The 12922-nt window shown below is 39.1% G+C and overlaps 1 protein-coding gene across 2 annotated transcripts; it reads left to right on the top strand.

Annotated features, from left to right (window-relative positions):
* The first annotated feature begins 1608 nt into the window (after positions 1-1608).
* Positions 1609-7355, top strand: rbm47 (RNA binding motif protein 47). Of its 2 annotated transcripts, XM_079238235.1 has the most exons (5): positions 1609-2374; positions 2523-2853; positions 3729-3938; positions 5592-5791; positions 7026-7355. In XM_079238235.1, the coding sequence occupies exons 1-5, from the start codon at positions 1700-1702 to the stop codon at positions 7275-7277; spliced, it is 1668 nt and encodes a 555-aa protein (XP_079094361.1). In that variant the 5' UTR covers positions 1609-1699; the 3' UTR covers positions 7278-7355. The 2 variants fall into 2 exon arrangements, with proteins under 2 accessions (XP_079094361.1, XP_079094362.1); XM_079238236.1 differs by lacking the exon at positions 3729-3938.
* The last annotated feature ends 5567 nt before the right edge of the window (positions 7356-12922 follow it).

Raw genomic sequence — 12922 nt, 5'->3', positions numbered from 1 at the left:
TTTATGTGTTTATATAGACTCATGTCATCTGAACCTGCGGAAACAGCAGCATGTGTTTCCTCACGCTCAGCTTTTACCCTGTTTTGACCTTCTTGTCAAAATAGTTGAAAAAGTCCTCGTCAACTGAAAATGTAGCTTAAACTCACCCCCTTTAAGTCTTTTACTTTTCAAGCCATTTTTGTCATTTAAACTGATATTTATGTCATTTTCACCCTTACATGAGATGAGGTACAATTAAGCCCTACAGCTCTGGGGGAACCAAACAGGTGTGTGTGTGTGTGTGTGTGTGTGTGTGTGTGTGTGTGTGTGTGTGTGTGTGTGTGTGTGTGTGTGTGTGTGTGTGTGTGTGTGTTGTGGGGGTGGGGGGGTGGGGGGGGGACGACAGTTTCAGGTCAGGTCAAATGAGTGTGCATGTTACCATGGTTGCTTGGCTTTGTAGTGTTTCATCTTTGTTGATGGCCTCACCTGTGTCCACCACAGCCCAGGCTATCTTTGATTTCAGGACATCAGGTTAGAAAAAAAAACTTTATTGTTGTATCTTTAATGGTTGCCGGTGTTTTATGTTCGGGGTTTGAGGGGAGGGGGGTTAAACTGCTGTGGATTTTTCCATTCTAAATGCTGGCTGTGTTGGAAAATAACAGAGTAAGAGGTTTATGTTTTGGAAGCCGATTTCTGATTGTTCTCTGTTTCTCTTTTAGGGCTGTGCCTCTTAATGAAACACACACACACACACACACACACACACACACACACACACACACACACACTCAAACAGAAATACACACATTACAAGCTGCACCCACACACTGTATAGCATTCATATCGATAAGAGGGTTGAAAGTCCAACACTGTAAGGTGGTGATGGTGTGTGTGTGTGTGTGTGTGTGTGTGTGTGTGTGTCTGTGTGTGGGGGTGGGTTTGTGCAATAAGTTTTGTATAATATAAATGATTGTGTGCAGCTTTTGTCACGGCATGGGGTCATGTTTCATAAAGAATTTCTTGTGTAGCTTAACTCAAACTTTCCTTACTTCTTACACACACACACACACACACACGCGCGCGTACACACAAAAAGACACGCATGAAGCATGTGACCCAGTCGGACTCAGTGAACCTTGAGCTCGAGTTTTCAGGGTTTACAGTCCTTCATCCTCTCTGATAGGGGTCAGAGGTCAGCAAGGGATCTGAGGGACTCAACAAAACAAGGTTGTAAAACTGCTGATAGGGGACGGCGCCCTGAGGATTTATAGATGCTGTATTTCCACCCCTGTGTTCAGGTCACATTATGTGTCTTGACTAGTTTGTCGGTAATCATGCATGCTGTACATGCTGTTAATCATTTTTGCTCCACCTTAGCGAGCAGCCATTTTGTGGGCTTTTGTTGGTGGAATTGTATCAATACTGCATTTTCTTGTTTGTCTTCTTCCTATCTCCGCTCTCTCTGTCTTTCCAGCAGCTCTTTACTGTCAGTAACTAAATTTACTTATCTTTCTTATTTCTCCTCAGGCCCCAGATCTGATTGGATGGTTTTGTCAGAATGACAGCCGAAGATCCTGCTTCCTCTTCGAACATGAGCAATAACACTGCCACCTCCAAACCCTCCAAGCCCTCTGGTGCCTCCCACCATTCCCTCCACGGACAGGTCAACATCCCAGAAGGTGTTGCAGGAGCTCCCAACGAGGCTGCGCTGGTGGCTTTGATGGATCGCACTGGCTACACTATGGTGCAGGAAAACGGTCAACGAAAATACGGTCCCCCTCCAGGCTGGAGCGGTCCATCTCCTCCTCGGGGTTGTGAAATCTTTGTCGGCAAGATCCCACGAGACGTTTACGAGGATGAGTTGGTTCCAGTGTTTGAGTCCGTGGGACGCATCTATGAAATGCGTCTGATGATGGACTTTGACGGGAAGAACCGAGGCTACGCATTTGTGATGTACACAGAGAAACACGAGGCCAAGAGGGCCGTGCGGGAGCTGAATAACTATGAGGTGCGGCCTGGCCGGCTGCTGGGGGTCTGCTCCTCTGTGGACAACTGCCGTCTTTTCATTGGTGGCATTCCCAAAACCAAGAAGCGTGAGGAGATCCTGGAGGAGGTCTCCAAAGTGACAGAAGGCGTGTTAGATGTGATCGTTTATGCCAGTGCTGCAGACAAGATGAAGAACCGTGGCTTTGCCTTCGTAGAGTATGAGTCCCATCGTGCGGCCGCCATGGCTCGCAGGAAGTTGATGCCCGGGCGTATTCAGCTGTGGGGCCACCAGATTGCAGTCGACTGGGCGGAGCCAGAGATTGACGTTGATGAAGATGTGATGGAAACGGTGAAGATTCTCTATGTCAGAAATCTAATGATGGAGACCAGCGAGGAAACAATTAGACAGGTGGGACTTGCATGCCATCTTTTTATCTGCGGAGAGTTAGAAATAAGTTTGCATATTTTAGATGCATCACTTTCTATTAGATTCTACCTGATGTAAAGAGATTCAATCGACCAATCGGACGGCATTTCCTCCTTTTTTTTAAATCCAGGTTTTCAGTCAGTGGAACCCTGGATGTGTGGAGCGTGTGAAGAAAATCCGCGATTATGCTTTCGTCCACTTTACATCCCGGGATGATGCTGTGCTTGCTATGGACAACCTCAATGGTACAGAGATAGAAGGGTCCTGCATCGAGGTGACGCTTGCCAAGCCAGTTGATAAAGAGCAGTACTCGCGCCAGAAGGCCTCAAAAGGCGGCGTCTCTGCAACGCCAGAAGCCACTCAGCAAAACTACGTTTATCAGTGTGACCCCTACACATTGGCTTACTATGGTTATCCCTACAACACCCTCATTGGACCCAACAGGGACTACTTTGTAAAAGGTTAGAGTTATTTTCTATTCATGTTTTTTTAACGATCATATGCAAAATCGTAAAGTCTTTGAGCTAATGTTTTTTGAAAAGTCTTAACTTGACGGCAGTCAGAAGATGCTAGAGCAATGAAAAAGAGTCAGATCATATGATTTATAAATGTGCTCAATGATAAGAAATGAATGATTTAATCTGTGATGACAAAACTTTCACTTGACAACAGTTTTAAGAAATCTTTAACTTGATGAGAGTTTGATGCGGAAAATCAGACACTTGTTTGTAAAAGACGAAGACAAAACAAGCTGATGGACCAATGAATGCTAATCCCATTATCTCACATGATTGATTAAATGTGGTCTTGGGTGTGATGAGGATAATCTATTTGACTTTCAACAATCATTGTGTTTTGGTTTTCTCTCCAAAGGATCCCCAATGATACAGAACAATGGTAATCTCTCATATCTATATTCCTACTTATGCCTTCAATGAACAATGAGCTTTCTTGCCATGTGACAAACTTTACGTTTTCTAACACCATCCTTTTCCTGCTGTGCTGTCACCTCCCATTTCATGCTGGATTATTGCAAGGCCCCTACCAAAGCTCCAAACATTTCAGAGTACCATTTCACATTGCTGTGTATTTGTACAACTCCATCTGATTAAAAAGTATCAGTATAGTACTCAGGGAGCCCAAATTGAGCATGAGACCTCTAAACAAATCCTGAGTAAATATTGCTGAATCTTTCCAGTGGCAAACGTCTTGCTAAAGCAGCTAAACAAGTCTCATACATGAGGAGTCCTAAACTCTAAGTAAAGTGCCCTACAAAAGTAGTCTATATCCAAAACCACCACTCCTGTCAACATACTACTTTAATTGTATTTTTAAGCAGGTACTGTGCGAGGTCGTGGTCGTGCTGCTGCAGGTAACCGTACCCCTGGGCCGCGGGGGTCATACCTCGGAGGTTACTCTGCCGGTCGTGGTATCTACAGCCGCTACCACGAGGGCAAGACCAAGCAGCCCGAAAAGTCCTATGAGCTGATGCCCAGTCTGGAGCTTGCTGCCTCTGTCAACCCAGTTGGCATCAAACCTGGCACAAGTCAGTGAGACAGACATAACCGTCCATGTCCTTGCCCATCTCCAAAGGCTTTTTACTAAACCTCTCTCCTTTGTGGTTTGAGGAACCCTTTTTGTGAATAAGCATGATAGCTGTTGCTGGATGGTCATGTGCAAAAAGTTACAGAAGAAAAATAATTAAATAAATTTACTCCAGCATGACCAGAAAGTAGCTGCTTTATTCAGTTCCTTGTTCTATCCTTTTCCCTCTTCATCAGAAATTTGTCTTTTCGGCCGTTCAGACGGAAAACAGCGCTATGTTAAAGAAACTTGAGGGGCTGCATTGGTTGGTGCTTGTTTAAATCCAAAACTAAACACATTTGAAAGATTGGGGACAATCAAGGATTTAAATGATAACAATTTCGCCATTTTGTTTTTTTTTGTTGCCACGACGAATGCAGTAGCTCCACAGAAATGATCGAAACAGAGTTTTTTTTCCACATGGTGCTGTTATTTGTCTAAACATGATTGCTCTTCCACAAATGCACTTCACACATAGACGCAGCTCCAACTATGACTTCTAAAATATGGTTGATATTATCCAATGTTTTATTTTAGAAAGCGGTAAAATGCTGCAATATTCACAAAAACAACCCACAATGCAATAATTAACAAAAAAAAATAGATTATTTAATGTCCATATAAGCTTTTTATTATATTAAACTCCAACAGTTTCAGTCAAAGAGGAGCTGACAGTCCAAACTAAACACACAAGCTAAAGATGATTTTATCCACACGACTGAATGCTTAAAGGATAACGCCAGTGTTACGAAGAATTGGGGCATATAGACACCATCATCTGATCCAGCTGAAACAGGTGTGACAACAAAATTCTGAGACACTTCCTGTTGCTAATTTAGATTTTGTTTTCTACTTTCTTTCCTGCCAGTAAGCAGGAAGAAATGCAGCTGCACTGGTGCAAATTCTGGAAAGAAACTCATTTCAAATAAGTCATGGCAACACAGAAGCAGGAAATGAAGTTACACTTCAGCAGATTGATGAGTGTGTTTAGACTTCACAGCGAGAAACCCATGATGAAAATGCAACACTGGCCTTTTCCTTTGATCTTCACTTTTCATTTAATACTTTACTAATCCAAATTGTCATAACTAAATTGAACCACCTAATATTGCTATTCATGCCGTGTATTTGGTCATCACAGGTGTAGTTTGTAAAGTGGATTTTACCAATGTTCCTTCCTGGAACAAAAGGATCTCAAACTGGAGCTTGGTCTTAGTCCCAGTCTGTGTGGAATCACAGGATCTCCACCAGATTAAAAAGACTTTTGTGTATCTGAAACAATGACCGATGTTGTGTTTGCAGTGTGCATGTGTGTGTGTGTGTGCATGTTTAACCAAGCGGGTTAATCCACACTTTAGCACCGTCATAATCCAAATCACACCCCAACGCCAGTTTGTGTAACTTATTTTTCCCTTGTTGCCTAAACTGTATCCTTCACCTCCTCTTTAGTAGTTTTCTTCAGTAGTTTATGTTCTTTTCAAAGATTGCTTTCTGATCCCAGCATACCTGCATGCATGTTTGAACATGGCTGTATGTTTGTGACTTGTCTCATGCTGTATTTTATTGTGGCTCAATCTGTTATCCAGCCCTTTATTTTTTTCCTTTCTGTGTGTAGTGGCATTGCCTGCACTGGGTGCACAGTACCCAGTGTTTAGCGCCGCTCCTGCTGCTAAACTGATGGAGGAGGGGAAGGTGCACACTGTGGAGCATCTTATCAACCCTCTGGCCATGCAACATCCTGAACACACCACTGCCTCTGCTGCTGCCGCAGCCGCCACAGTCCTGCCTGCTGTGTCAACACCTCCCCCTTTCCAGGTGTGTCTCATAACACAAGACTATGTTTAATGCTGATAAAACTGTAAAATATCTTCAAAATAACCAGCTGTTCAACCCTAGAACACTAACATAGCATGAGTTGCAAGTGAAAATCAGCATTGGTGAAAATCCCCCAACCTTGGTGTTCTAAGGTTAAGAAAGTGTAGCAGGTTCATTTATTCCTGTCACCGGTGTCATTAGGAACAGAAACTCCCTACTGAATAAACTGGTCTTGTAAATGGATAATAAATTTTGTTCAATGCATCTTAAGTTCTTTGTTGAGGACATGAAGTACCAGGTCCAGGTCATGTTTGCAAATTAGAATTTGATCTTAAACATTTTACAAAATTATTGTAAAAGAAACAAAGGTAAAAACATTTATAAGAGGCAAAAACATAATACATGCTAATGGTGTAATTAAGTCTATGATCCAATATCATTTTGCAAATAATGTAATAAGTTATTACCTTATTAGTTGCTTATTATGCTACTGGCTTAGCCTTCATAAAAATGTAACTGCAGCTGATCATTTTAGGATAAATAAATATGAATACATGTCTTGGACATGAAAGATTTTCTCATTTCTGCAGATTATTGATTTTTAGGAAAATACAATAAAAGGTAGAGTTGATATATTCATTCAGTGTGGATGTGTACAATGCAGTATTCTTAATTATGGTTGTGAGAACCAGTTTATGTATCAATTATTGTGCAAAATCTTTACTCAGACTATTTTCTATTTAGTTAAATATGTAAATTCATCATTTCATGTCAGCGTCTCTGTTGGATGTTGCATTGTCCAATAAATTTATCACATTTTTTAAAAAACTTTTAATCAAAACTTCTTCATTACTTCATTCATTTTCCAAACTGCTTAATCCAATTCAGGGTCGCGGGGAAGCTGTAGCCTATCCCAGCTGTCTCTTGGGCGAAGGCAGGGTACACCCTGGACATCTCACCAGTCCATCGCAGGGCCAAAACTTCTTTCAAAAGATTTTACAGGACATTTTTGAAAGAATCCAAACCTCATTTAAACTGTATTTAACTGTATAAACTCTGTAATGGCATCTTACTTCAATGTAAAGCATAGAAAATTAAAGATAATTTAGAAATGTGACAAGAAAAATGACATTCTTGCTACTTATCATGTTTAACAGGGCCAGAATTACAACATTTACGACATTTATGTTAGTTGCTTAGTAATAATCCTTTCTCCCTCTCCATTGTTACTCAGGGACGTCCAATCACTCCTGTCTATGCTATGGCCCATAGCGTACAGCGCATCCCCACAGCCGGCGGCCTGTACGGAGCTGGTTACGTCCCCATCACAAACTACGCTGCCAACACAGCGGCGCTGGCCGCGCTTCAGAAAAATGCAGCCGTGGCGGCAGCTGCATATGGAGGCTACACCAGCTATGCCATGCCGCAGGCCTTTCCTACCACAGCCTTCCAGCTGCCCATCCACGATGTCTACCAGACATACTGATTAAGAGGCTCACTCCAAGTAATCCAGCCTGTGACTGAATGACATCTCAGCGGTGTGTGTCCCTCAACACAGAAGCATCTCATGAAATGGAGCTCTGGGAGCTTGAAGAAAATATCATTAGCACAGGTGGAGACAAGATAACATTTTGTTTTGTCGCTGTCATTCTCCATATACCCTAAAAAGCATTAGGTGATCATCTTGCTTAGGCTGTATCACTTTTTAAAATCCTTTTTTTTTTAGTTGCTTGTATTGTGACAAACAGAGTACATCTCCCCCCTCTCCACTGATAGCCACAACTCTCCATAACTCACTTTTACTTTCTGTCTGTCTGTCAGCTGTGTTGTTACCATGGCAATGGGAATACTGAAGGTACATTCAAGTATTTATGAAAAGATGCATATTTAAAGTTTTATTGTTGGCAGGTTCTCTCTCTTTCTGTTTTGTTGTGGTTTTTGTTCACAGAAACAGATTTTCATCAGAAAGTGCAAAAACAAAACAGAAAGAAAAGTGAGTTGAAAGGAAGTAAATGTACAACAAGAACTACTGATAAAAGAGGACACCACTATCTTTGGTTGTACTAATATTTTGTGGCTTTTTTTCCCTTTATTATTATTATTATTAATATATAGTATTCTTGACAGGTCTACATGCTTTAGGTGATGCTGCCCATTCGTGCTGGTTAAACTAGCTGAATGTGTGTGTGTTTTTTTTTTTTAACATGTTTGTTTGGTACTTTTTGGTTCATTTAGTTTAACTGTGTATTAGACATTTTAAATGAAGGTTTTAAGTGTTTCAGCCATGTCTATTTGCTTAATTAGTTTGTATTTTTTTCTTTTGTCCCTGGTTTAATTTTCTAAAGCATTTTGACAAAACACGGCAAAAACACAAAAGAAAACTGGAAAGACATTATATGCATGGATAAAACCCCCATCTTAAAATGTTGTGCTGGTGGGGATTAAGACTGAATTGTTTTTTTGTTTTTTTTCCTTGTTAACATATTTTTATTGTTGTTTTTAACTCTTGTAGGGTGAACAAATGTGGGGAGAAATTTTACATTTTTCTATCAGGACTAGGGCGCTCCTATATTTGCCAAAGCTAACTAAAATACTTCATGTACTCCAGTGTGACGGCTTTAGAAAGACTCTTTGTGCCTGACTAAAGTGCCTTACATCTCTACATGGTCGTCAATGCTTTTCGCTGTGCCTTTCACTTAGATGTGCTTTGACTTACTGTACTCTGGTAGTCAGATGTGATGAGGCTACCCTTCCACTGTTGTATCTCCGCTGAAAGAGCCTGCATTAACACTCCCAATGTTGTTAACCGAGGTGCACTTACACATATTTATAACAGGCAAGAGTTTGCCCCTATTAGCTGAAGAGATATTAAATGCGGAGAGTGTACTTGCGGGTGGACTTTAATTTTTTTTTTTTTTTAAGTGTTTTTATGTGACAGTTTTTCTTTGCAGATGAAGAAGAACATCTAGAATAAGCCTTTTGAATGTTTAGCTAACACTGGTAACACTCTCCAGTGTGTTGGAAAGATTTGTAAAAATTAACTGGAGCGAAAACGTCCCTCTTTTTTTTTTTTTTTTTTTAAAAACACTTGAGTTACAGCTGAAAACACTTTAGGTTCATGCAAACATGTAAACTGAGGTTCTGTGAGGCAACACTGCAACCCACTCCAACACACCTGATTTAAATGAATGAGTCAAAAAGCAGAACTCGATAAGAAGTTGGATCCATTTTATTTAAAGGTGTGTTGGAGCTGGGAAACATCTGAAACCTGCCAGACTGCAGCTTTCGGGAACTGCAGTTGTCCACCGCTGCCCTAGAGCAGTTCCACACTCTGAAATATTTAAGTGGCCTTGCCATGTTTGAACCGCAACGCTTGAACTTGTTTAAATAACTTTCACCAGCAATAATGGCAAAAACACGCAAACACGCTTTGTTTGTTGGTTTTTTGCTGACTTGTCTTAGAATCCAGTTTTTACTCACTTTATTCCACAATATTTTCCAGCATATTCTCAGAATAACAAACTCATCTGAATATGAAGGCCTGGATTTTGTGATCATGAATGATATAAATTGTTAGTCCAAGAATTAAACTGGAAAGTATAAAAAAAAAAAAAAAAACATGTTTGTATGAATTTATATCTCAGTCCATCTTCCCTCCACTGACACTGGATTTTATGTAGAGAACTAACTACTGTAAACCGCTTCTATCATGATGACAGTAAGTCAGGATATATGTATTTAATATATGCATTACATTTGTCGTGTACTGTATGAAGTGAAAAGAAAAAGTATATAATATATTCAGAAATGTATTTCTTTTCCTTATTTACACCTTGTAGGGGTGAAACTCGAAGTAACAAAAGTAGATAAAGTATTTTCTTTACTTTTTTTCTCATTTTTGCCAAAGTTATGAATAGTTTTTAAACAGAAAACTTTATTCTGCTTTTTAAATTTTTTTTAAATTTTTTTTTTATCATTTATATACACGGTGTTATTCAAGTGGGAACACAAAGAACCTTCAAGTTTAGCTGCATGTAGCAGTTTCAGTAAAGATTAAAGCTGGCCCACTGACATGTTGCAACCCACTGGCTCTTTGAGCTGGTGCAGTTGCAACTCTGCATGTCAGTAGTGGCTAAACTACCGAAGGTCCTACCATTATTTAGCTGACATTAAGATTTCACATTGGTTATGCCTTCCACTAAACTCTTGCTTGACTTTATTTTACAATTCATTGCACTCACACTGCAGCAGCAATGGGATGAAGGCTGTACATGGCTGTAGAGGGGAACCTGGGTAATGCTGAGTTTTTATCATGGGGGTTACCATTTAACTCTTCCTGGTATGTGCCTTATTGGCAACATGTTGCCTTTGCTGTAGCTTTCTAGACTGGTATATTTTCTATCTTAAGAGAAAAACTGTTGTTTCTGCATTGTTATATTTATAGTGATGAAGTTCAGCAAATAAAAGTGTTTTTGAAAGGATGCACTGCTTTTGTCGGTCATTTTAACTACATGTGCCTCATGCTGTATAAACCACATCACCTAGCCTTAGTTTCAGATTAAACTGGATAAAAGCAGCAAGGAAGGATGAGAAGCTTGTTGAATGCTTCAGAGTCAGAGGACCCATCCCTGACCTCATACATCAGCTATTATTAAGCAATGTGTCACGATGGAGCGAGAAGGAGCACAACGTTTAGACAATGTTTCATAAACTCCTCTGTGGCAGGTCAACTTTACTCCAGTTACATGCTGTACCCCAGTGAGAGCTTCAGGGAGGATTTAGATCACATGATGAGGTACAATATGAACAGAAGAAAGTTCAGCTTTCTTCACTGTCACATTTTGGCAGATTGGTCAAAATTTTCATCATAAAAATGTAGTTACAAAGGACATAATGTTATGATGGGAAATTATGCCGTAAGTATCAATCTCATACCAATAAACGCCTTTGTTCATTATTTTAGGCATTTCTATTTAAACTTATCTAAAGATATAGCTAACCTAATCACCTAAATATTTAGGACAAAATTTAAACTGTAAATAAAAATGAAAAGCAGTTTGAGGCATGTAAATTTGACATGTGATTTAAAATTACTACAAAGAAGGAAAATATGTCACTGATGCTGAGGATTATGTTTTGAAAAAGTTTGGTTTGAGGCAATAAAAAACAGAAAATGTTGTGTTTTTTAAAGCAAAGACAGGAAAAAGCTGTTGACAGGTAAATTAACAAATTCAGAATAATGTTTCACAATATAAAGCTACAAAAATTACTTTTGGGATTTTCATCATACAGAACAGGATTAAGAGATCTGGAGAATGTGGCTAACAAGGACAAAAACTAATACGATCATACACTAAGTGACTTTTTCTTTTTTAAGAACACCCTATTCCAATATTAGCAACAAGATGTGTAACATCTTCTCTACATGTGTGTTGGAGGTTTCTGTTTTCTTCACAGCCATCTGAAGAAAGAGAAACTGACCACAAGTTGCTAGATGGTCATTTTTTGCTTTAAAATATTGATGCAATATCTTACAGGCTTTAATGGACAAGGACTACGCAATATTATCAACCAGTAGATAAAAAAAAAAAAACACAACATCCTGAATGGGATACAGGTGCATCTTTTCACAACAAAATATTGCATATCTAAGAAGGAGCTGTTGATCAAACCATATTTTACTTGTAAAGCACATCTAAAATAATACAGCTGACTAAAGTGATACAGACACACAAACAAACTTTTAGAAAAGCAAAAGGGAAAGAGGAAAAGTATAAAATACAAAGTGGTACCTGAAATAAGTTAATCAAAGAACAAGGACAAAAACAGTAATAAATTAAATTTGCAGAAGAAATCACCTTAAAGCCCTTAAACATAACAAACACGGTGAAACAGAAGCTACTAGTCTATTCATTTCCAAGAAAGCTAAAGAATGCTGTTCAAAAGGGGGCCAAAGGATACAGTATGCATGCAAAATAAGCTAATCTTTTCTCAAACATAATATAACCTCTTAGTTTAAGCTTGAAATGTGCCATTTATAAAACTTTTTTTATCTTGATTTGATGCAACATTTTACTACTTGATAAAAATAACTGTGGGAAAAGAGAACAAGACAAAATGCTTATTATTTGGAATATTAAATGAAAATGTTTCCAGAAAAAGCTCACTTCGGGGAAGTTCTTTAATCAATTATGGGGGTAATTCGAGCATTGATTTTCTGCAGCATAACGAACAATCCAACTCCATTCCTGTTACATTATTTTAGATGACAGAGGGAGTGATTTACAGTAGACATTAGGTCTGTCTGGAATAATGTTGCCATCTGGTGGTAAATACAGTTCATCATAGCAATCTGCAGCATGGCTGCTGTTCAGACCAGTCAGTGCAGGTTTTCTGTGGCAGCCATGTTAGTTCCATAGTCAGTGTAGTGTACAGTTGCAATATAAAACACATTCAGTATTTCTAAGGTTTAAATGAGAAGTCAATACATGTTAGAATCAAATATTTGCCACACTGTGTTATTACATGCAGCACAAAATACAAACACACACACACACACTGCAAAAAACAAAACAACAAATCTAAACTTAAGACTGGAATTATGGAGTGATAATTGTAATTTCACTGGATGAACCTGGAAAAATCATCTCTGATTAAATTTGTTCCCATCATGTCACATTTTCAATTAATATCCTTCTAATTAATAATCATAATGATTGTAAATTCAACTTATAATTAATTCGTCGCATTATATACTTGCCAAATAGTAATTAAAATCTGTGAAAGCACATTAAAGAAGCATTCATATTATTATAACTAATGTAGGCTGTGTTGAATTAATTTGAACTACAGTTCCCAGCATGCATCTACACACGTCTGTGTGCGTACTGCTATTACACGGCTGCTGCTGCTTTCCTAGATTTTTAAACACACTACCTGTACTGACTCAAGCTAAGAGAAACGTGGGGGCAATCCATATTGTTTAGTTATCTGCTAAAAGGGGCTGCACGTCTTGAACATACCCCGGGTTTATATTTGGCTTAAAGGAGACGCAACAAAGCGCACAAAATGGTTGTGCTCTAGGCCCCGGCGAATAAGTAGGTTTACTATAGCTTTAAGAGCGAGAAAATA

Source organism: Telmatherina bonti (assembly GCF_933228915.1).
Source record: "Telmatherina bonti genome assembly, chromosome: 3".
In the NCBI taxonomy this organism is placed as follows: domain Eukaryota; kingdom Metazoa; phylum Chordata; class Actinopteri; order Atheriniformes; family Telmatherinidae; genus Telmatherina; species Telmatherina bonti.
This window is presented reverse-complemented; position numbering and strand designations above follow the sequence as displayed.

Excerpts from the sequence above, each read along its gene's own strand:
- rbm47 (XM_079238235.1), top strand. The coding sequence starts at position 1,700 with ATGGATCGCACTGGCTACACTATGGTGCAGGAAAACGGTCAACGAAAA. Across the intron at positions 3,939-5,591 it reads TGGCATCAAACCTGGCACAA|TGGCATTGCCTGCACTGGGT; the intron begins GTCAGTGAGACA and ends TTCTGTGTGTAG. Across the intron at positions 5,792-7,025 it reads CAACACCTCCCCCTTTCCAG|GGACGTCCAATCACTCCTGT; the intron begins GTGTGTCTCATA and ends ATTGTTACTCAG.